The 26198-nt window shown below is 34.6% G+C and overlaps 1 protein-coding gene across 3 annotated transcripts in view; it reads left to right on the top strand.

Annotated features, from left to right (window-relative positions):
- Positions 1-26198, top strand: part of LOC145259909 (failed axon connections homolog) — a 63465-nt gene that overhangs the window by 22164 nt on the left and 15103 nt on the right. For all 3 annotated transcript variants that reach the window (XR_013864226.1, XM_080117841.1, XM_080117840.1), the window contains exon 3: positions 21430-21556. Coding sequence is in view for 2 of the 3 variants with exons in the window: in XM_080117841.1 (XP_079973967.1) it covers positions 21430-21556 (127 nt within the window). In the remaining variant the exon portion in view is untranslated. The remainder of the gene's footprint in view (positions 1-21429; positions 21557-26198) is intronic.

Here is a 26198-nt window from a genome sequence, read left to right as displayed (position 1 = left end):
AACCAACTTTATCACATAATGCATGCATAGATGGTATATGTTTAGTCAACTTACACCTACCAAGTTCTAATATCAGCAGATATGGGCCTCTCGCAGTTGCAGTTCAGGCGTCAGATTTCAGGGTAAATCTGAAAATTAACTGCGTTATTTTCCAAAGATCAAATAAAAGCAAAAGGGGAAGTAACTAAGTTTAAAATATTTGTATCAGAAAACAAAAATGAATATAACATATATGTATAATTTGTGAACACTTATAAACACTATGGCAAACAGAAAAAAAAAGAAAAAAATATTTTAGAATTTAGAGTAAGGATCAGTGTCATATATATTTACATAAAATATTTCCCAATTTCTAGCCCATTGAGCGATGAGCAGGGGAAGAGATTCTGTTTCTATCAGGTAATCAATAGTAATTTTAATTCCTTATGTTAAAAGTGGTGGCCATTGTTGTAAACACAAATGCACATATTTTTAGCATAAATAATATGTTCACTATTCCATAGCTAGCTATAACATATACTGACCCAACGGGTCACGGATAGTCAATTATGTATGCATATATTACACACATATATGTGCAACATTTTGTCAAACTCAGAAACCTTTCTGTCAGAAATTTGAACGCCAGCACCTGAGATATAACTGACTCATCAAATTATCGCCCCATTAGCCTCCTCCCACTTTTCGCCAACATATTTGAGACCATAATTAACCATGCTCTAGTCCGGCACCTTACAGATGCTAAACTTCTGACTGACAAACAATATGGATTTAGACAAGCCCGTTCCACAGCTGACATCTTCACTGTAATCTCTGAACATATATACCATTCACTGGACAAAGCGGGGGAGGGCAGAGCGGTAGCTTTAGATATATCTAAGGCTTTTGACAGGGTATGGCACAAGGGTCTCCTCAGGAAAATTAAATCATATGGTATCACTGGTAGAATACTTAGCATAATTAAATCCTTCTTAGATAAGAGAAAAATCCAGGTTGTCCTCGACGGTCGAACATCTAAACAGTGTGATATAAATGCGGGAGTGCCTCAGGGGTCTATTCTTGGACCTCTATTGTTCCTGATATTTATTAATGACCTCCCCGACAAAACTGCCTCTGAGATGGGTATATATGCTGATGACACTACACTCTATAACAGGCATGACAGGAAAACAAATGAACACATATCTAAAGAAATGGCAAAAACACTAGAGGATGACCTCCAATCTGTAGTGGAATGGGGACATAAATGGATTGTCAAATTCAATGCTGCCAAGACCAAACTGGTTTCCTTCAATAACTACAAGAAACCTTCTCTGCCACCAATAGCAATGGCCAGTGACTCCCTGTCTGAGAGTACATCTTTCAAACTGCTTGGCCTAACGTTCACAGGAAACATGAGCTGGAACAATTATATTGAAAACATTGCCAGGGCCGCTACAAAAAAGGTAGGCTCTCTTTACCGTGCTAGAAAACTACTGATACCTGAAAGTATCCTGTATCTCTATAAGGCCACCATTCGCCCATGTATGGAGTATTAGTTGTCACATCTGGGCTGGTGCATCTACTACTAGTCTCTCCCTCCTAGACAAGGTTAAAAAAAGAGTCGCCAACCTGATAGACCCTGAACTGGCATCTAAGCTTCAGCCCCTGTCCCATCGACGAAACGTTGCATCCCTCTGCTTGTTCTACAAGTATTTTAATGGTGAATGCTCTGACAACTGCAGACACTTGTGCCACCACGACGCAGACACCCTCGACAAACCCGACAAGCAGCTAAATCCCACCCCCACACAGTAGAGATCCCTAGATGTAAAAGATCTTTCTACTCCAGTAGTTTCTTCCCCAGAACCGCTAGACTCTGGAATTCCATTCCAGGATCCTGCTTCCCTAACTGTACTGACATGCAGAAGTTCAAGTGCAACGTGAACCGACATCTTGCTGCCCAAATCCCTACATAGTGCCCCAGTAGTTGCTGACCCTGATACTAGCCCCCTACACCTGAGTGGCAATGTGCCTTGTTTGGGGTGAAAATGTAATAAAAATAAAAAAAAAGAAAAGTACTTAGTAAAATTCAGTTGTAAGTTATACTCTTCTGGAGGTTGACGTTTCAATCCTCGGTGCAAGTAACACTAAAAGTACAATTGTGATTTGCTTAGGACTTCTACGTAGTCATGACTGATGAAACGAGAGCATGTTACCTCCTATGGATTAAATAAAGGGCCCTGTTTGAAATTCCATGTAGATTCCTGAGTTCAACAGAGAAGGTAGGGAGTTCGGCAAGATACACCTGAAGAAGGTCAGAGGTTACATCGATCAATACTCAGTATGAGAACAGTAGTCCAAATAATATGAATTGTCAATCCTTATCTAAAAAATTCAGAAACATTTCTGTTCCTGCTTATCTATATATTTCAATTGTCTTTTTCCAATCTAAAGAAATATTTGAAAACTGCTTTTCTGACATAATCAAAATTTCAAAATTAACGTTTCATTAAAATCTTGTTCATCTCTCACATGTTACCTTAGAAACAAACATGATTTTTCCCCACTAATTGACCAGTTAACCATGTTATAGTTTTCTTGTGGTTTCTTGGTTTTACAGGATTATAGAGCAAGAATTCATCTAGTCTGGTGGAGTATCTGACTTAGTGCTGTTACTATAAGCAACATCACTCAACATAATTCAGTGTGGGGTATTAATATTGAGGGGCATCTTATTTGGGCTGCGAATACTATGTTATTTTGAATATTTGGTCAAGGTTTACTTGTAGATGGGGAGTATCCTTATGTCTGGTTGTCCTAACAAACCCATGTAAAGAGAGACCTTAGATACTCGAGGACAGTTTCTAGTGGGCATTAAATTTCTCTCCAGTAGACATTATTCAAACCATTGTGAATGGCGAATTGTGGGAAAATACTTGCCCTTCAAAACAAGAAGTGCTGTCATCCAAGAAGCAATTATAAACTCAATGACTCATAGCAGAATTTTTTAAACTAACCATCTGGTTACAAGTTTCTACCTGGACAGCGCAATGTATATCTAATTGAGTGTTGAATATATATTTAGGATTGTTTTCCCACAATTATACACACAGTGCAGCCCCCTCCCTGCACACGCAGTATGCCTCATTGTCAACTTACCTATATATATATATATATATATATATATATATATATATATATATATATATATATATATATAAAAGCAATTTACCTATATATATACATATATATACACATATATATATATATATATATATATATATATATATATATATATATATATATATATAAGAGCAAATAGTTAATAAAACATGTTAAAAAACACTTTGAAAAAGAGTTAAAAACATATCATATTTAATCTGAAAAGGAAACACTTAATAAGTGGATAGTCCTTAATCTGCAGAGTTTCGAAGAAATACTTTCCTTCTCATCAGAGGGTAGAAATTAGCAAAATGCGGGATCGGATTTTGCAAGCAAAAGTATTTGATGAAACTGCAAGTAAGTCAAAGATCTTACTTGATAACAAAAAGTGAAGCAGAGGGAATATGGTGAAGAAAAAGGTGATTTCACGCGAAAGGATAGTCTGGTGAAAGGTAAATAATCCAATGACGGTAAAATCCAAAAAATGTAAATCCAAAAAAGTTAATTAAATTTCCATTCGCAAAAGTAAAATCCAAGGAAATTGCGTAATTGGAAGATGGTCCAAAATAATCCAAAAGGCCGAAATCTATGGAATAATTCACAAATATGTACAAGGAAAAGGGGAAAATTTCAATAGTATTAATAAAAGAAAAATAAGATATGCATTTAACACGACTGCCAAGACAAAGTGTAATTAAGAAAAATCAGTGAAGAAGAGAGAGAAAAAAAATTAAATGGTGATAGAATTAAATATGAAATAGAAAAGCAAATGTCAACATGACCCAGACAAAATGACGTTAAAAGGCGCGAAAAATATAGGGCAAAAAAGAGGTGAACTGAAATGTACAGGTTATTACTTAAGAAAATGTCAGTAAGAGTTATTAAAAGACACTAAATGGAAAAAAATAAATAAATTAATAAATAAATAAATAAAAAATAAATAAAAAATAAAAAATATTTTAAGGGGAGAAGATGCCCGGTATCTGCAAATTCCGGATAAAGCAAGTAAGTATGTAAGTAAATGCATGTAGTAAAATATAAGTAAATATACACATAGGATATGAATGTGTAGGTAGATTGATATATTTGATAGATAGGAATATTTAAAGACTAAAACGGAAATTGCGGATAAAAAAAAACCCAGCCAAAAGCAAAGAAGAAATAAAGACTTAAAATAAAGGATTATTAAGTTATAAAGTATTAAGAAAGTATGTAGAAAAAAACTCGATAATGTTAAAGAAAAATTATATATATCTGAAAGGTTAAAGTAATAGCTATGTAATTTCAAAATTACCATAATTAAATTTGGACTTATGTTTACAGAAAGAGATCAGTTCGTTTTTAGAATTTATTATATTGTTACTTTGAGGGGAAGTAATTATAGTTATAGCTTCGGTTGTGTTATATATGTCAATTTTTTTTCTTTTTTTATTACATTTTCACCCCAAGCAAGTCACAACGCCACTTTGATATAGAAGGCTACTATCTGGGACATAATTTGTAGATTAATATGTAAGGAGTTGAGCAGCAAGATGTCTGTTTACATTACACTTGAACTTCTGTATGTCAGTACAGTTGGGGAAGCAGGAACCCGGAAGGGAATTCCAAAGTTTACCAGTTCTGAGGAAGAAACTATTAGAGTAGAAGGCTTTCTGACATCTGGGGATCTCTACTGTGTAGGGGTGGGACTTTGCTGCTTGTCGGGTTTGTTGGGGGTATTTACGTCGAGAGGCTACAAAGGCTTATAGTTCGGAGCATCTATCATTAAAATAATTGTAAAACAGGCAGAGGGATGCAATATTTCATTGATAGGACAGAGGTTGAAGCTTAGATGACAGTTCGGGACCTATTAGGTTGGCAACACTCTTTTGAACCCTATCCAGGAGTGAGAGACTAGTAGCAGATTCACCAGCCCAAAAGTGACAACAAACAATACTCATACATGGGAAAATGGTGAACTTCTAGAAGTACAGGATAGTTTCAGGCATAAGTAACTTTCTAGCACGGTAGAGAGAGCCCACCTTCCTCGTAGTAGCCTTGGCAATGCCCTCAAGGTATCTGTTCCAACTCATATTTCCTGTGAATGTTAAGATGAGGAGTTTGAACGAAATACTTTCAGGTAATGTATCTTTAGCCATAGCTATTGGTGGCTGAGAAGGTTTCTTGTAATTATTAAAGGAAACGAGCTTAGTCTTGGCAGCTTTGAACGTTACCATCCATTTTTGTCCCCATTTCACTTCAGACTGGAAGACTTCCCCTAGAGTTTCCACCATTGCCTTGGATATGTGTTCATTTATTTTCTTCTCGTGCCTGGTGTCGTCAGCAAATATACCCATCTCAGAGACAATTTTATCAGGGAGATCATTTATGAATATCAGGAATAATAAAGGCCCAAGGATCGACTTCTGAGGTACACTCACATTTATATCATATTGTTTAGACATACAACCATTGAGGACAACCTGGATTCTTCTCTTATTTAAAAAAGATTTAATTATGTTAAGTATTCGTCCAGTAATACCTGTTTGTTTGTTTGTTTGTGTTGTAACTTGCAGACTGGTAATAATCAAGACAAACACTAATATAATTAACAAATAGTGTATTAAACAAAACTATATTACAGAAGTATACTCCATGATTCTGGGACTATAACTGCCACAAATTACGAGTATTTACTTCCTTTCCACCGCAGGAAGATGTGACACAAGGTCGGAAAATGGGAGAATTAAGCCAGCATTCCTAAAGGAGGAGCACTCTGGCCTATTAAAATGTCCTGAGCAGCCCCGTCGAGGGAGGGGGGCTTAGGTAGTAAGCAGTAAACACTTCACTCCAAATAGAAGAAGCGAGGTCATGAAGGGTAAACCTCCTAGGACTACCCACGACGAACGCCTCAGTACATCAGATAAAAGGCCACCAAAATGACCCAGTTTCTGCTGGACTGATTGTCGGACCTCAACTTGCAAGCGATTGTGAGCTCAACCTGGCCCAAAATGAATGGCAGGGATCGTTACCCAATATCGTGTTAGCTTTAATTTATAGTCTCTGGTAAATCAATTATGTCACTTTACTCCATGACAGTGTGTGTTATAGAAATTGATATGTTAACAGTTTAAACATTCAAATATGTTTCAATCAGGGGGTTTCAGACTCTAATGGCAGCATTGGCATGTTTTTTCTATTCAAGGGGCATTGATTAGGTCCATAAAATAGCTGAAATATATTAGAACTCAATATATATATATATATATATATATATATATATATATACATATAAGTGAGAATTTCTGTGTGTGTGTATGTGTGAGGACAACTCTCAACCTATGTACTTAACAAATTTTTTATCTACAGATTTGAAATTTGGTATATAGAGTATTCAGACATGTGGACAACTTTTTAATCGGTTTTCATCTGGAAAAAGGGCTGCTAAGGAATCAACATTTAAAAATTGGGGTTCATCAGATTTTTATCTGTTTGCCAACTGTTTCATGACTGCGCATGCACAAATCGTTCACATGACAGCTTCCTTATATTAAGAGTAAGTAGATTTGAAAACACTTTTTGAAGACCGTGGCAAACTGGCCCAATGGTTATCATACTTGACTCACTGTCTTTAGGTTTTGATTTTTTTTTTTACTTACAAGAAGTGAACTGTTTAGAAAAAAAAAACATAATACTCGCATGCACATGTCTCAGTTACTTTCTGTTTTTTTTTTGTTTTTTTTTTTTTTTGTACTTCATTTTGTAGGAATGTAGGTTGGAAATTCACCAATTCATAATCGGGATCTATCAATTTATAGGACCGAGGTTGCGTGTCGCAATTTCATTGAAATCGAAAGTTGGAGTGTATCTGTGGGACCATTACAGGTAACTTTAATGGGATCGCCGATTAATAGAAAGGTTTCGCCAACCCACATCCTTACATGAAAAAATAAAAATGAAATCCCGAAAATAACAACACTCTACAAAGAATACGAAATCACAGGTCCAGCATATGTCGAAACTCTTGTTTGGCTGCTTGTAAGGTTAATAAAAAGATTTCACCAATTCACATCTCTGTAAAAAAAAAAAAAAAAAAAAAAAAAATGAAATCCGGAAAATAACGACACTCGCCAAACAACACAAAAATCACCGTATTAGCGTGAAATAAACAACATTTATTTATGTGTTAGGAATATTAATTCATATTGTTTTAACGTAATTGTTTTTTTGTGTTGAATGTTCATAATGAATGAGGATTTTGTGAGATTTGCACGAGGTTTGAAATTACTGATTTTTTATGATCACGTGGACTTAAAAGTTAATGTGGTTATTTTTTAGAAGAACAGTCCAAAAATCATATAAGCGAATACGCGCGCGCGTGTGTGTTCGTATCATAAGAACAGTAGTTTTAAATAAAATTGTTTTAGCGGAAGATTTAAATTCTCGTTCGACGTGGTAACTTTATATGATGGGAAGTTCATGCACATTGCACGTAATATCAGGATGGAGGTTTTAACGTCTCTCACAGACAGAGTTATCCTGAACATGTGCTGCTCTTGAAAAATTGAAGAGGAAACTGGTTTGATTTTTGGTGGGCAAATCTTTATATACAGACCTTCTCGAACGTTCCAGCCTGTTCACTGTATTTTTACGCAAGAGAACGTAACATAGTTCCTTTTGTTTTGTGTGTGCGGTGGTTGCATCACGTCATCATGTTTCTACACGTTCTTCATACGCGTGGGCGTTGAAGCGGTGATCACTATGAGATATTCCTGTCAGGGATTTATTCCAGCAGGGTATTGTGGTGGCAACTTTTTTTTAAAGGAATTTAACATTATGTTTTATACCGGGCAACGCCAAGTACATCTGCTGGTAAATAAATAAATAAATAAATAAATAATAAAAAACGAAATTAATTTTTTAAGTAGATTTTCTTCATTTCATAAAATGAAATTAAACAAAGAATATCTCAGTGAAGAATGTTTTTTAAAAACAGTTTAAATATTTAAAGAATTATTTTTATCGATGTTTTTTAGATTTAAAATCTCTACTATTATATAAAAGGAACAGTGTGTGTGTGTGTGTGTGTGTGTGTGTCTGTGTGTGTCTGTGTGTGTGTTAAAAACGGTTAGACCAATTTTTATGAAATTTCACACAAATATGTTTTATGTGTTTTATGTGTCTGGCAGTGTTCTTAGATACCTTTTGTGTCGGAATGTCTTCAATAAGTATTAATAATCGAAATAATCCAACTAAAGAAAGAACAGGCGATTTTGACCAAAGTTAACATCTTACACAACCTAACATCACAAGTACATTTGAGAAGTTTTATTATCGCACAAGCAGAAAGGCCCAATATATAAAATCATTTTTGATTCAAGATGAAGATGGACGAGAGTGGCCAACTGAATGTCAAGAAGATAGAGACAGGATTAAAGGAGGCATTTACGGATGGTGCATTCACGGCCTATAGGAAGTTGACCATGGTTAGATGGGCTGGAGAGCAGGTGGACGTTTGCACAAACAACATCAGATGGTTGGATTGGCTGGCTTTAAGGGAGTTGGTTTGCAAAGGCTTGTCATCTCCATTGAAATCCAGCAGGCACCAAAAATTGAAACTCTAACCATAAGAGACCAAATAATGAGAGTAAGGATACTAATGTCAACAAGGGACCAAAGCAATCATATGGTTGCAGCCCTGAATACATCTAATGGTAAATCTGCCGTTCCTACCAGAAGTAACCCAAGGGCTGGTGTAAACTTTTACAAATGTCATCGTAAGAGTCACAAAGTGAGAGACTGCCAAAGACGATGTAGCTATTGCTACCAATACAGCAAGGTGGGTCACTGTGCCCAGGACTGTACGGAGAATGAAGAAGGAGATGAGACACCAGCACTAGTCTACTTCCCCACCATTGATGGAATGCAATGTTCTGCGTTGACACAAGATGTTCACATACAATAGTAGATGCGAATCAAGTACAACAAGAAAAGCGACTTTGAGAGTTGGTGCTGCGAATTGGTGCTGGTGAATTGAAAGTTAAAAAGAGTTAGTGGCCAGGAAGTCCAACCCTTTTTTTTCTGTTTTCAATGAACTTGCTGGAAAATGCTTATGTGGCTTCCAGAGATCAAGTGATTGGCTGGGGGTGGGGGCTCATATTATAATCAAGAATCGTCTGAAGAAAGACAATGACCACTTTTGATTGGAGCTTCTGGCCACAAGGAGTAAGCAAGCAACTTTGTGAATGTTTCACCATGAATTGATGGATGACTCAAGACAAAATAACTTACCTTATAAAAAATCAGTTGTCATTTGCTTTTTGTTTATATACAATGAAAGCTAGCAAATAGTCAAGCAATGGTAATGCTCAAACTCGAGTTTGCAGCCATAAGGGAGTCAATACATATCAAGGCCCAAAAGCCACTCGAGGATAAAGCTCAATTCATGTCAAACGGCTGCTGGTAAGACAACACCATTAATGATAAAAATTGGTAGGAATTGAATTTTTAAGAGGGCAGCTCTATAAGAACTTGTTTATATTATACTTTAACATGACAATGTTATATTCGGCTGAGAAGCAGCCCTGTAGTATTGTATTCCATAGACGGGCAGTCCCAAGAAATAAACTTTGTTCATGGAATTTTCGTTTTCGAAATTATTGATAGTGGTTGTAGCTAGAGGAGTTTTGTTGAAAATGTTTTACGGGGGGGGGGGCTGAGCTTGAAATTCGATCAAGCACTTGCAATGAAAAATAAGAATAGAACAGTGATAGATTAACAACGTCTCTTCTGTAAAACAAACTTAATAGGCAGCAAAAAGGATATCACTCACTAGATTTTGAAGCCATTTTTGTACCATGTCAAGACAGGAAAGGATGCTCTGAGCAGCTTCTCCAATATTCATCACCCTCTGCCTGTGTCCAAAACGAAACGAAAATTCCATCAGCAGAGTTTCTTTCCTAGAACTGCCCATCACTGGAATGTAGTACCGTTTGTCTGCTTTCCGGCTGACTATAACAGGGTCATCTTCAAGTCTAACTTTAATAAATTCCTATTGAGTCGTTCATATAGAAAATGTTCCACCGTGACTGATCTTGTCTCACCATCTACTTAACACTTATCCCTTATCCTTGAGTGGCCTCTGGAGATTGATAAGTAGTGGCCTCTAAGTAAAATATATATATATAGTTACATATATATACTAGGAAAAAAAGTGACACATTGGGTCACCTAGTGAGCTCGGATTGTTTGAGTGAGAAATAAGTAAGTTTGCAGAATCAGTTAAATCTAAGAAATAAAAAAAAACAATCCAAAATTAGTTTGTTTCTGCTCACTATATGTCCTTCCGTCCCCTCTCTCTCTCTCTCTCTCTCTCTTTCTCCCTCTCTCTCTTTCCTTTCAGTTGCAGTTTGAATAGTTTTACGATCGTGGCGGTATTTCCTTTTCTTTATAATGGACCGTTTCAATAATGAATTTTATGAGTTTTATTACTTTCGGCTGTTAATGAACAGAGCAAGATGTAAGGACAAGAGTGATAGACAGCTATGAAATAGAAGCAAGGTGGGATCAAACTACACAGAGTGAAGATGATAAACATAAACTTTCGAAGAGATTTGTCACATGATGAGTTTATTACAAATTACATCTAAATTAAAATGGAAGCTTTTCAAACATAACTCAATCCTAAAACTGAGAAATATTTTAGCATATACTTGGTGTGATTAAAATATATAAGAAAAAAGCCTGAATGGAATCAGACATTGATTAATTCAGTTTAAAGTTCAAATGTATTAAACTGAAAATCAATATATTTTAAAAAGTGCTCAATACACATATGCAGAGCTATTTTAAGTGCAATTATATATATAACGATGTACGATCCCGGCACCATTTATAACATTACCAATGCTGCACCAACCACACCGGGTACCGGGTGTCCTTAACCTCGTCAGATTCCACCCAATGTGGCAGGTGTCCTTTGATCGTACCTTGTCTCGTTACAAGTTGGCCTGTTGATCGTCCTTATGCACTATGTTTTCATGGAGGGGCGTTTTTCCTCTCGATCAAATCGTCTTTCTTCCATGTGTAGGTAGTCTCCAGGTACATCAATTACTCCGCTGGTCCTTGCGGCTTGCTGCAAAATCAAGAGTCCTCACCACAACAAACAGAACTCCGGGTTATAACAGTAACAAACTATTTATTGTTTTCATTACTTCATAACAACTACTGTCTAATTTGAGGCGACTGACTATAGCAGTGAACGATGTAAGACCAGACCAGTAAAGTAACAGAGTTCCCATTAACACAGGCTAGTTCCCATCATAACATCAGGCCCTGAAGGGCTCCCAAATTGGGAGCGCTTGACTAGCCCAGCCATTTGCTGGTTACGACTCTTCTCTGTTTAGAAATCCTTTTTCTAAATCCAACTCCTTCCCCCCCCCCACCTCTCCTTAAGAGAGTGGTTACAAACACCTTTCTTTCTTCCTCTTAGAGCTTATCTCTACCAAACCCCAACCCCCATTTGCACTGAGGTGTTTCTACTTATCAAATTAGGAGTGATTAGTCATGCCAAGTTGAACAATGCCTGGCGGCGACCTCTGCCCTTAACCCCCATTCTTCATACCTATCAACAGAGGGTTTCAAAACAACCCTTCATGTTAACAGATATATAACGACAATCAGATAAAAACAATTAATAATTGCTTTTTCTCTTTCTGACAAAATCCCATAGACATTTCTGTTTAAACAACATCAAACCATCATCATCATCATCATTAGAATTCAGCAGTGCGAATTTCTCTGAATTCGTGTCGACTAGCAAGGTCACTTGGCATCGCTCGGTTCCCATCGTGTCACATCTCGCAAATGACACCCGAGCCCTAACCAGACATCAACACCTCTCTCTTCTGCCCTCTCTTCCTCTATTTGAAAAACAAGACCATCTCTTTTGACATATAGATAATTCCAAATCTGTCTCCCTTTTTGAGGCAACACAACATCTGCTTTTCGTCTAACAAGCTTACAATGACACATCGGCGGCTGGTCCTATTTTCTTAGCTAAGGTTTTGCATTTCTCTGCACTCCTTCACTCCATCCCGTCCGGTCAAACACCCCCTCTCACTGCAATATGCACCTCGCTGCATACGTTCATGACACCAATTAGTGTCATATATAGACATGAAAAGGTATTTTTCTGGTGTTTATATAATTTCTCTTTTAGATAAAAGTAAATTAATTGGACCACTTACACCTAGCAGTTATGTTCCAAAATCAATAATGATCAGTTAAGTCGTCGTCATCGTCATCATGATGATGACAATGATGATGATGATTATCATCATCATCATCATTGTCAAACATTCCGGCCAGGATAAAAATCATCATCCAACGATAATGGCCTATCCTTTTCTGGCTATTCACTGAATTCTGAATAAAATTAAAAAAAAAAAAACAAGAAAAAAAAAAACATTCATTTCTTTGAAATAAATACCACCTATTTATTTTCTTGCACACCCGAATCCTTTTTCTCTTCTCTTTGTTCTGACATTCATTATATGTCTCTTTCATGAATGAATTTTTTTTCCTGTTGGCTGGGCAGGGGTTGTGCTGCACTGGATGACTGGCCGTCGTCCATCCATGCTGCCGTTCCCACTAAACAGGTAATTAGCTTAGGCTAAATTCGCAAACAGATTTTTTAATTTCATCTTTGTGAATTATTGAAGATTAAATATTGTCTCTGTTGAAATAGATGTTATTCGTCTAGTTTTTGTTTAAAATTAAGTTGGACAAGTTTTCTTGTTTAATTTTAAAGATTTCACTGTGAAGAAATCGTTCTGTTTTGGAGCAATCCTTTAGCACGGTTTAAATAAATAAATATATATTAATTGACTAATAAATGCACTAACCTTAAATATTCATATTTCCGGAAATATGAATATTTAAGGTTAGTGCACTTATTTAAAATAATTTTGCTTTAAAATTTACGAGTTATCTGTAGAGATGAACTCAGATTATATAGCCTTCTAATTATAAAAAATGGAAACACATATACAGTAAACCTTATAAGCATCAATATGGGCTGAAACAGTTGTTTGCTTATATAATCAATAATCAAATTTTTTTGGACGAACATAATGTGTGTCTATTTCCAGTAAAGAATAAAAGGGTAAAATATTGAATATATATATATATATATATATATATATATATATATATATATATATATATATATATATATATATATATATATATATATATATAGAGAGAGAGAGAGAGAGATGTCCTTGGCCTGACGAAGCGATTCCCTTACTGGGTTTTCGCTGAAACATGTATGCTTATGTGTAGCCATTTGTTTGATAACTAAATTCACTTATTTTGACTCTGTCTAAACATTGAGCACTCTTTTGGTAGACATATTTATATATTTTGTTTTGAACAAACAAATAATTACTACCAATACAAAATATATATATATATATATATATATATATATATATATATATATATATATATATATATATATATATATATATAAAATAATTTTTTTTTATATCTCGGCAGTAGAATGAAAAGCATATCTTATTTTTCTTTTATTAATATTATTGGAATTTTTTCCTTTTTTCCTTGCACACATTTTTTTTGAATTTTTCCATGGATTTCTGCCTTTGGATTATTATGGACCATCTTCTTCCAATTACGAGATGTTTGGATTTTACTTGTGCAAATGGAAATTCAATTAACTTTCTTGAAATTATATACTTGGATTTTACCGTCACTGGATTATTTATCTTCCACCAGACTATCCATTCATGTGTAATCACCTTTTTCTTCACCATATTCCCTCTGCTTCACTTTTTTTGTTTTCAAGTAAGATCTTTGACTTACTTGTTGTTTCATCAAATACTTTTGCATGCAAAATCTGATCCCGCATTTTGCTAATTCCTACCCTCTGATGAGAAGGAAAGTATTTCTTCGAAACCCCGCGGGTTAAGGACTATCCACTTATCTAGTGTTTCCTTTTCAGATTAAATATGTTTTAAACTCATTTTAAAGTGTTTTTTTAAACATGTTTTATTAACTGTTTGCTCGTGTATATATATATATATATATATATATATATATATATGTATATGTATATGTATATCTAAATATATATATATATATTTGTAGGGAGACCCAACGTTGCCCGGGATTGAATGATGATCAATGAATATTTCACACTCCTATATTTTTATTGTCGTTCAAATCCGCTTCACATGCTTCCCTGCAGTAATTTAGTCCAAAATATGTTATTTTACATTGCACTCTAGAGAACCTACTTTTTCTTTTATAAAATTATTTTATATAAAATTATTTGCAGTTAATGAAAAAAAAATTAAGAAATTTATGTGCGAAGTTTGAACCTACAGACCACGTCATGCAAAAAAAAAAAAAAAAGAAAAACAACACATTATCAACTTACAGTAGAATTCTCACGGCCTGTTGTTCTATCATTGTTGCTGAGCAATGACATGAAAAAATAGCCTTACCGATGATAAATTAAAATAATGGTTTCGATTATCGATTATCAGTAATTATTGAAGGTATTCTGAGATAAAACTTCACTAAAATCACTCCCAGACTTGCACACTAAAGTTCTGTAAATTTTAAGAATCACTCCCAGGCTTATACACTAAAGTTCTGTAATTTTAAATATATATATTAGTGATGGGACGATTCAAATATTATGATTGTATTTCTGTACTTTCCATGATCTAATGAAACGCTGATGTTTATAAAATAGTGCTCATAATAAGTAGAGCTGTATTATTGTATAATTTTCTTTATTCATACAAACATTGTTGATTACATGCATAAATATACAATAATGTTTATTTAATTAAAGAAAATTATACAAATACTAGCATGGGTACCTAGCGTTGCCAGGGTTGACATGAAATTCCGTTTGAACACACCTGCTATACTAAGGATGTTGAACACTTTCATCGTGGGCAACGTCAATATCCTTATTACAATTGAAAAAATAAAAGAAGGGATGAAAACATGTAAATGTAATCACCCCCCAAAAAGAAGTACGTGATACTCTCTCCACCAGGTATTTCGGTAGAAGGGATACAAAGAGAAGAAGCTATTCTCCGGATATTGAGCACTTTTTGTTGCCCATTTGCTGCTCCCTCCCCCCAAAAAATAAAATAAAAAATAAATCAATCACAACAACTTTTCTTTCAATCAAAATAGCAAGGAGTGTCCGTGTGACCGAAGAAAAAAAAAATGAGCCGCAGTGTCCGGGCTCAAATGTGAAACGCAAAAGAAAGAAAGAAGGCAAAAACTTATGGACACACTATTTTGTCCACACAGCCACGAATGCTTATGACGTCATGAAGTAGCAAATTAAGCTTTTTAAACGTGTGCGTGACTTTCGAAAAGTCTAAGAATAAAATGGAATTCCTTTCACTGGCTTTTTTTTTTTCGTAAATAAAAGAAATTTTCAATTTTTTTTTGTTGGGGTGGGGGGGTCTTTTTTGTTTCTAACAGTGTGGCTTAAGTTTCAATTTGGTCTTTTTGGGCCCTTTTTCCTTAAAAGTTTTACTTCCAATTTGGTCCTTTTTAACGTGAAAAACAATTCCATGTAAAAATGTTTTTTCTTAAAAACTTTGGTAAAACTTACTTTTGCTGACTATCCACATGTAATACATAAAATAAAAACAAAACATTTTTACTGCCTACACAGAATTATTTTTTCACGCTAGAATATCAAATTATTTTATTTGGTGAAGAGTTTTTTTTTTAGTTATTTTTTTTTAAACGAAATTAAAAATGTAAAAAATCTATTATATTTATTATATTTATCTTCTATCTATATAAATAAAATGAACTCATTTTTCCCGTCTGATTTTGACATTAATAGGATTAAAAATCAAGATATTTCATGCAAATATAATATGCACAAACGGCAGAACAATATCTGAGGTGTGTTATAGGCTTATTATTTCTCAAATTCCTCGATAATCTTAGATTTCTATACTCTTTCTGCTGAGAAGTCACGGCCAAAATCGGTTAAGATCAATGGAAGTGGTAAAATATTTTCTCTCTAATAAATTCCTCCTCCCCCTGCCACCACTTAACACCGTTTGGGGATCGTTCACAAGGAACAGTTGAGAAGAGAACACCGGTTTGGCTTCGTAGTTCTTTCATGTGAAGTTATTTAAAATCACTAAACTAAGCTGCAGTGCTCTGTGGCGTAGTGGTTAGTGTGCTGGACAATTCACATTATATTTTCACGTTCGCGCCGACCTACCGTAGTCGTTTTTTTTTGTTTTTTTTTTCCTAAACAACTGGAATGGACTTTTCTTGGTGGCCGAACTGTTAACGTTGCAGATGTTTGTTTTTTTTTCACACTTTATTTTCCTACTTTTACTCATGACTCTGGGTTTGATCCTTCCTACTTACCTACCATAACATTTTTTAAAACTCCCCCTCCCGTCCCGGAAACAAACACTCGGGCAACGCCGGGTACCCCCGCTAGTATATAAAATAAAGTAGTTCCTAGAACAGTCAAGGTTTATGTATAGCAGTTTCAAGAATAATAAAAACAAGTTTATTCGTATGTTTTTTTTTTCAGTATTTAAAAAAAAAGCAAAACATTTTTATGTCTACACGGAATTATTTTCTTACACTAGAAACCTTTTGTGATGACGAAATTATTTTATTTGGTGAAGAGTTTTTTTGATTATTTTTTCCAAATGAAAATAAAATTTTTTAAAAATGTTTCATCATTTTTATATATAAAGAAAGTAGTTCCCAGAATGATTAAAGATTATGTTTCAAAGTTTCAAGAATAATAATATACAAGTGGCATCCAGGGGAAATAACTCGGAACCTGTTTCTTAAAAAATCGATATCTGTAATAATTAAAAATAAATTAATTTAAATATATTATCAATGTACATCAACTTTAAATAACAATCTTAAATGAAACGCTTAAAACATTTCTCTCGCTATAAACAGTGACTAACATACAGGTTAACTCTTAATCATATATTTTGCAAGAATCATACTATATATCAAAATAAATTAAATAATAAAGTAATGGATCTTTTGTATATATTAATTGGATTGTGATCAAACAAACAAACAGACAGGAATACACATTTATATATATATATATATATATATATATATATATATATATATATATATATATAACAGATCAGCTTGCTTGCTTGCTTAAGTCCGATGTTAAAACCCATTGCTGCTATTCAAAGTATACACAAGGCCAACAATATTTTTTGTTTTAACTTATTTTAACATGTTTTCCTTATGAATAAATGTAATTTAACTATGTTTAGTTTAAAAAAAAAAACGGTTTAAATATAAATATGCAATATATAACTATAATCATATTTATAACCATATTTACTGCTTTTAGTAGCACTCCGGTATATTCTGACGATTTATTTTTTTCAGGCCTTATTTTTTCTTCAAGGAAGTGGAGGTAGAAACTTGGTTTTAGTAGTGCTTGTAGTAGTGCCTCCTTTATTTTAATTAGTGCTTGCAGTAGTGCTCTGGAGGCTTCCTGAGTTCTATTTTTTTTATTCATCACTTAAAAAAATGTTTTCTCAAGACAATAAAAGACAATATAATCTCAAAATCACATTTCATTTTAAAGATTTTTCATCTTACTCTTTAAGGGCCAATGGGTAGACTAAATAAAGTGAAAAGTGGCAAAATAATAATAATAATAATAATAATAATAATAAATGTGCGAAAAGGAGCTAGAGACACTAACACTACCAGGATCTTCAGCCAAGATATCCAAAAAGAATTTGGAATGGAAAAGTGTGCACTACTAGTTATAAGAAAGGGAAAACTGGAAACGACAGAAGGCATGGAACTACCCAACCAAACAGAAATGAGGGCACTAGGGGAACAAGATGACTATAAATACTTGGGAAGTCTGGAAGCGGACACCATCAGAGCAACAGAAATGAAGGAGAAAATTGGAAAGGGATACTTCAGGAGAACAAGAAAACTCCTGATAATGAAATTATATAGCAGAAACCTAATAGAAGATATAAATACATGGGCAGTATCACTAGTAAGATACTCTGAACCGTTTATAGGGTGGACAAAAGAAGAACTGAGACAGCTCGACCAGAAGACCAGGAAACTCATGACCATGCATAATGCACTACACCCAAAGGACGATATTGACAGACTCTACGTGAAAAGGACTGATCTGTATAGAAGACTGTGTGGAGGACACAAAAAAAGAACTAGAAAAATACATAATGCAAAACACTGAAAGGATAATTATGGCAGCGAGAGACACAGAGAAAACCAACAAAACAGAAAACAGAGAGACAAATGACAAAACGAGAAAAGAGAAATGGGAAGAGAAACAACTCCACAGAAGATTCATAAGAATGACAAAAGATGAGAATAACGAAAACACCTGGACATGGATGCGGAAAGCACATATAAACCGAGAAACTGAATCTCTAATAACTGCAGCACAAGATAACTCAATAAGAACCAACCATATCAAAGCAAAAATCGAGAAAACACAAGAAAACAGCAAATGCAGACTCCGTGGACAAAGAGACAAAACGATAAACCATATAGTAAGCGAATGCAACAAACTGGCCCAAAAGAAATACAAAAACAGACATGACCAAGTGGGGAGGGTGGTGCACTGGGAATTGTGCAAACGGCTGCATTTTGAACATACAGACAAATGGTACAAGCATAGACCTGCAACAGCACTCGAAAACAAGAATCACAAAATCCTATGGAACATGGACATGCAGATGGACAAACCCATCCAAGCAAGAAGACCAGATGTCGTAATAATTAACAAGAAAGAAAAATCCTGTCAAATCGTAGACTTTACTGTCCCAGCTGACCACAGGGTAAGTATGAAAGAAAAGGAGAAACGAAGCAAATACACAGAGCTAGTCAAAGAGTTAAAAGGGATTTTGATGATGAAGAAAATCAAAATACTACCGATAATAGAAGGAACACTAGGAGCAATTCCGAAAAACTTTGAAAAAAGAATGGCAGAAATTGGAATCAGAGGAATAACTGCAAAAATACAATGACTAACGATAATGAAAACGGCTGAAATATTAAGGAAAACCCTTGAATGTGAAGAATAATACAAGAATACAATATAACGAAGAAGCATTACAGGGAATGAAGAACACCGAAGCTGCATATCTACAAGTTTTACACCCCCATCACGCATCCCCTCCCATTGTCTCATCACCGTTCCCCCCAAAGTGATACCAAAGAGCCGAGAAGGGTCAAGGAGGATGGAAAGACCAAGGAGAGAGGACTGACCAGACCTCCGCTGGACAAGCGCGAAGAGAACTGGGACCTTGGGGAGGCTTAGTGCTACTCAAATTCCAGTATAAACCAGTGGCCACTGCCAGCGAGAAATCAATGGTAAGAGGCTGTTGCGATGATGCAAATTCATTTGCAAATATTGTCGAAGGAGTTGGAGAGAGCTGGACGTCTGGGGAGACTTGTCACTCAGCTTCCAGAGAACACCACAGGTTTCCAATCAGATCGTTTGTTGACATGTGAGCCAATATTGATAATGACGGTGGAGGGGGGGGCTGAAGGAGCCAACATCGAATCGGGGCTGTAAATCGGTTTTGAAAATGGAGGATTGGTTTACTAGAACATTGTATGTGAAACTGAACCCTTTTCTAAATCTTTAAATATTGATTGTTTTCAATTTATTTAATAATCTGGTAGCTTATAGTTCAATAATCTGCAGAAATAAGTGAAAAAGACGAAAAGGTAAAAATTGTAAGAGTATGCCGATTGTTCAGGTGTACCTACATATTTTTTAAAAATATTTTCTTTATCCAAGTTGTGCATGATATTAAAACTAGAACTAAATAAAAAAAAACTATTTTTCTGTGTCCAAAATTATTTATTTACAATTATTTTATTTGTATTTTTCATTGCAAGTTGGAATTGTTTTCAAACAAAAAACAAATCAAATATGTTTTTCTAATGTAAAATAAAAAAACTACTTGATCAATTAACATATTTAAAAAAACTATTTGTTTTTTATGACCCAACCCAACGTAGTTCAACCCCTAAAAAGAAATCAAAATCTACCTTTTTTTTGGCTAATATGTTTCAACGGCCTTTAAAGATAATATAAAAGAAGGAATTTTTTTTTAAAATAATTAAAATTTAACATTTTAGCGTGGGGATCATTTTCCTATATAAATTTAATGTAAAATGAGACCTCACTTTTTGGCAACATAGCAAGATACATAATCGTTAGCATTTTTTCAAGTTTGGTGGTATGGGTGGGATCAGAAAGGGGAAATGGAGTGGGGGTGAGGTCATGAGTTGTAAACATTTTAAAAATATGCAGAAACACTTCAAAACGTGTTTGCGTGGGGGGAGTTTTCATTTTTTAAAGTTATGCTTAGAAAAAGTCTCACCGTTAAATATTACTTAATCAGTTAAGTATTATTTCCTGCTATTTTTAAGGCTGTTACCACACACACACACACACACACACACACACACACACACACTAATGTGGACCTGTACAATGCATACTCTCTCCTTGTATTTTTTTCTTTTCATTTTTTTTCAATATTTTTCAACAGATTATTATATAAGAAATGTTTCATTTAATCTATTGGTGATGATGTTAAGACCTTTATTATCCAATATATTCCGTATTGTTTCTTCTGGTCGCCATGTTTGTTTTCGTGCGTGCAATCATTCAATTTTTGCATGGTGCGAAATTGCATATTGGTTTCACTGGTTGCCATGTTTGTTTTTGCACGCACATGTATTCAATTTTTGCGCGTTTATACATTAATTCTGTATACTCACTATTCAATAGTTAGCTATAACATATACTGACTCAATGGGTCACGGGTAGTCTAGTATATATTTTGTATATATAGTTCTACTAGAAGGTACAAAGAGCATTCAATAAATAAAATTCAGAATTATCTGACGGATAAAATTATCTTATAGGATTTTCAAAGTTATACCCAAATAGCAATTCGTCTTATATACCTGATACAAAGTAACTTGTTTTATTTTTATTTTGACAATGTTATTAACATATATTTTCTTGTTAAAGTGAACACATTTTCTCTCATGCACTAAAACAGATTAAAGAGGAGTTATCGTGTGCAACAATATTAAGTTCTCTCCCTTTAGTTCTTTATCAATCAAATTATGCAACTTCAAATGTGTCTATGTATGGTGTGTGTGCATTATAAAAATCTTTGCTATTATTTTATTCTTTTTTTTTTCTAGGAAATTATGTCCCACCACAGAAAAAGATGTGGTCATTCTCCACTATAAAACAGCAGGCGTGCCAGAGTTATCTCCTTTTCGACTCAAGTTGGAAACCTATCTTAAACTTGCAAACATCCCTTACAAGGTAAGAGGAGAAATATTATAATTGAGGAAACTATCTTGCTACTTTGATGTGGTTTCTAAAAAAGTATCTAACATAAAGGTATTGTTTGAGATTTTAAAAGTTGAACATAAATAGTATTTAAGCTGACATATCAACCTTTGATTTTGACTAGCCAATTTTCATTTGTTATTATTGTAGTATGTTATCTATAATGTCTAACACCTGCTCATTGGATGACGAAATCCAGAATGGCCTCAAGCAAGCATCAGCATTCTTTAATCCGTTAAGGAAAAGGGTTTTTCAGAACAGCAACCTCAGACTCAACAAAAAAATGCTAGTGTAGAGATCATTATGCGTCATCACACGGCTGTATGGATATGAGTCTTGGACGATCCATAGCTGCCATACGAAAAGTCTAGAGATAAGTTGTCTTCAAAAGATCCTTGGAATCACATGGAGAGACAGAGTGCTGCACACAGAAGTGTTAGGCAGCCGCAGTGTCGAGTTCATCATGATCCAATGCTAACTCAGGTGTTTGGGGCACACCATTCAGATGTCCAGCCACAGACTTATCACGTAGAATCCTCTATAGTCAATTACGGTAAGGATGACGTAGTGACATTGGACAGAGGAAGCGTTTCAAAGATCACATCAAGAGATCCCTGGAGATGTATCGAGTATACACCTCTTCACTAGAGGAACTTGCTTCCTGCCGGGATCTCTGGTGTTCCCTTTGCTCACAGGAAGTGGCCTGTATTGAGGAGCAGCAAATACAGGACCATATAGCGAAGCGTGCAAAGAGGCATGCTCGCCAGGCCACCCCTGCTCCTTCACATACCCGATCTGTGACCATACGTTCAGGATTAGACTGTTTAAACATTAGCAGACTCACAAGAAGATCGTCATCATTGGATAACGATGGACAATGAAGAAGATGTTATTTATACATTAAATCGCCAAAACAATTTTTCATAGTAAATAATTAATGATCCCTAGTATAATATTAAGACTAATGCAGTGATTGCGAGAAATTAATTGACTTAAAAACAAAAGAGTTTTCCAACAAAGGACTTGCTTTTTTTTCACATAGTTTTAAAGGTTGAAAAACTTCCAAAACTATATATATAAAACGTAGTGTGTGTGTGTGTGTGCGCATGTGTGTGCGTGTGGGTGTGTGTGAGTTCCCCATAGAAAGAAAGATTAGGTAATCTACATAAAATCTAAAAGTATATGGTTATGTAGAATTTATTGTTAAAGATAGTGGAAGTGTTGCAGAACCTTTAAATGCTATGAGGGAGTAATCTTCTTAAAATTTCAAAAATATTCTATTTTTATGAAGTGTAAATCATATGTATAACATTTCCTGGGGAAGAAGTGGTCCAGAATCTCTAAGTCCCATCCTAATTTAATGGAGTTATGGGAGTTGAAATCTCCCTTAAAACTTCAAATATATTCTATTTTTATAAAATTTATATCATACAAGGTGCCTTCAATAAGTTTCCAGACTTTTTCCGTACGGCCACTTTTATTGATAGCACATGCATGAAACTTTAGTTCCCTTCAACGTAATCGCCTCTGGCTGCAATGCTCTTGATGTACCGTTCTAACAACTTCTTGAAGACCACATGGAAGTCTTTTTGTGTGAGCGTGCCAATGAACATTCCTCACAACCTCTTTCATCTCCTCACTTGTCTCATAACGACAGCCTCTAAGGTTTTCCTTGAGTTTAGGGAATAACCAAAAGTCACAGAGAGCAAGGTCTGGACTATAGGGAGTCTTGATGCCCATCTTGGTCAAATAGTCTGATCTTCTCTGAGCACCCTTGTGACAAACTTCGAGCAAATCTTCCACATCTTCAGTTCTTCATGAATAATTTTATGTATAGTTCCCACATTGACATCAAACTGTACACTTATTGTATTTATAGACACACAACGGCCATTATCCATGAAATTCTTTGTTTGGCTAATCAACTCTGGTGTTCTAACTTCCTTATTCCTCTCACACCTTTCATCATTCCTCACAAACTCTCTGCTTTCCTTGAATCTCTTATGCCGCTCAAAAACTGCTCGATTTATGCAAGATGTTTTCAAAGCAGTCTGAAGCATTCCATACGTTTTTGTGGTGTTTTTTCCAAGTTTAAAATAAAATTTTATTGCATATCGTTCTTTTAAAGTGTCCTTACATCCAGATTGCCACATGTAAATTCAACAAATGTGACAATCAGACTTTAGTAGGGTGTATTCGAATTCATGCTGTGGCTGTTCATTTGAACCTGAAATCATAAAAATTGGTCAGTCATCTCATAAGATGTATAGCAATAACATATTGAATTTTCAAGAGTCTTCAACAATTTTAAATACCTATACGCAAAATGTCTGGTAACTTATTGAAGGCGCTTTGTATTTATAAAATTCCGAAGTCAGTGAAAGTGATCCTGAATCTCTATGTTACTCTGAATGTGCTGAATATCTATGTGCTCCCACTTCTAAGTGACCTATGAGGACAGAACCCTCTTTAAAACTTCATATATATATATATATATATATATATATATATATATATATATATATATATGATTTTAATGAAATTTAAACTATAATTAAATTAATTTTTTTCTCCAACATTTCAGCTTCTTCTCACTATATTAGAGGACAAAACAGGAGAGAGGGGGCAGTAAAATCGAAGATGGTGTTATGAGCATAGTGAAAAAATATATGTTAGTAATGATCTTCATTCAATCTTAAGCAGTGTCAGGTCATTTTGTTTGTTGGTATTAAAATAATGTGTCCATATTATTTGGATTCATTAGACTACTATTCTCATCTTGAGTGCCATTTTCACGTTTCAGTTGATATAACCTCTGACCTTTTTCAGGTGTATCTTGTTGAACTTGGGAATGTTTCTGTTAAACTCGGGAATTTGTACGGAATTTTGAACCTTTATTTACTTCATTTTGAACCTTTATTTACTTCACGGGGGTAACATTCTCTTGTTCTGTCAGCCATTTCTGGATAGAAGTCCTAAGTAATTCGCAATTATATTTTTCGGTTGCCCACACAAGAGAATATCATTTTTACAATTGATTTTTCCAAGTACTCTAACTACTGCGCTATGGGTCCTTGCAGACAGTAATCCAAAGAATCCAAATAATATGAATAACCAATCGTCATCTAAAAAAATTCAGAAATGTAAAATAATTTACTTCACTGCAGTTTATTTACAAAATGATGCATTCTACCCAATCAACTTGTTGTGTGGAAACATTATGATAGGAAAATCAAAATCAACAAAGTGAATAACTCAGATTTTTTTATTGAATAAAAATTATATATTGTTGATGCTGCTGCTATTGCTAATCTATATATTATACATATAAAGCTGAATTTTTTCTTGCTTTGACATTAATATTAAAAACCTACTTTTTCTATATAAAAATTATTAAAACAAACTTCTTAATATACTCAGTTATGGATATGCGAGCAACTTCATGAAGCGTAACTAATTTGCATATTCCTTTGAAAAACGAACATTAATTAAAAAATCATTCACTTTTAAAATGATTTCTTATAAATGATTGATTTAATGTAACTTCTATGCTTTTTATACATATTTTCTACATCGTGAATAATTGTGTAGAATTTAGGGTGAAAACGTTCTAGCACACAAACATATTTTCATATATTTTTATCTATAAAAGTGACCTTATCCGTGTGTGTATTAAATGTCTGTACATAACTCCTCTCTGAATATTTGGTCTACAGACTTGAAACTTGATATATAAGGAATTTGGACCTGTGGAACAATTTCAATTTTGATTTTGTTTCGTGAAAATATCTGCTAAGTGAAAAATAAAACAGTTGATATTTACAGGAGTAAGTCGAATAAATGTGTAACTAGCCTGGGTGATGATGTCAAAGATCAGGCTTTAGGACATAAAATATCGGGCAGTGAGTGACCACATTCTTGCGAAACAATGTCAGTCGGAATGTTAGCCGATTGGAAATCGTCATCTAAACCAAATCAAAAGAGACACAGCGAGAAGAGTTAGAGAAGAACGACACAAAAGAGGCGCTAGCAACACAGTCTACCACACACCACTAACCAACCCTATCATGTGGCCATCAGATTTGTCAATCTATAAATAAAAAAAAATATATGTACAGAAATAAACGACATAATTTTATAACCAGCTGCGTGTGTTTTCTATTCCACTGACAATGTTCCTATTTACAATGTCTCCCCACGGGACAGAGTTAGACACCAGGGTCGTTTTTTAATGTGGAGAAAAGGACCAAAAATAAAAATTGTCTCAGTCGTGAAGGATTTCTCTTTCACTGACAGAGAACAAGAAATTGAAGTGCAGCATGACAAGTGTTTAAATAAAGGAAGTGACAAAATTGCTATTTTTGAAACTAAATAGACTTAAACGAAATCGACAACACAGCCATCTTCTTCTTCTTCTTCTTCTTCTTCTTCTTCTTCTTCTTCTTCTTCTTCTTCTTCTTTTTTTCTTCTTCTTCATCATCATCATCATCATAAGAAGAAGAAGAAGAGTGAAATGTAACAAAATGTCTAACACATACCTGGAGATTAGTACAACACGGGATAACAAGTCAACTATACTAATGACTAAGTAAGACAAGCTGCCCCTCTGCGGGGT

This window comes from Euprymna scolopes, chromosome 35 (assembly GCF_053919585.1).
Source record: "Euprymna scolopes isolate OS-2025 chromosome 35, ASM5391958v1, whole genome shotgun sequence".
Taxonomy (NCBI): domain Eukaryota; kingdom Metazoa; phylum Mollusca; class Cephalopoda; order Sepiida; family Sepiolidae; genus Euprymna; species Euprymna scolopes.
The sequence above is the reverse complement of the archived record's forward strand: the minus strand, read 5'-3'. Positions and strand labels throughout refer to the sequence as shown.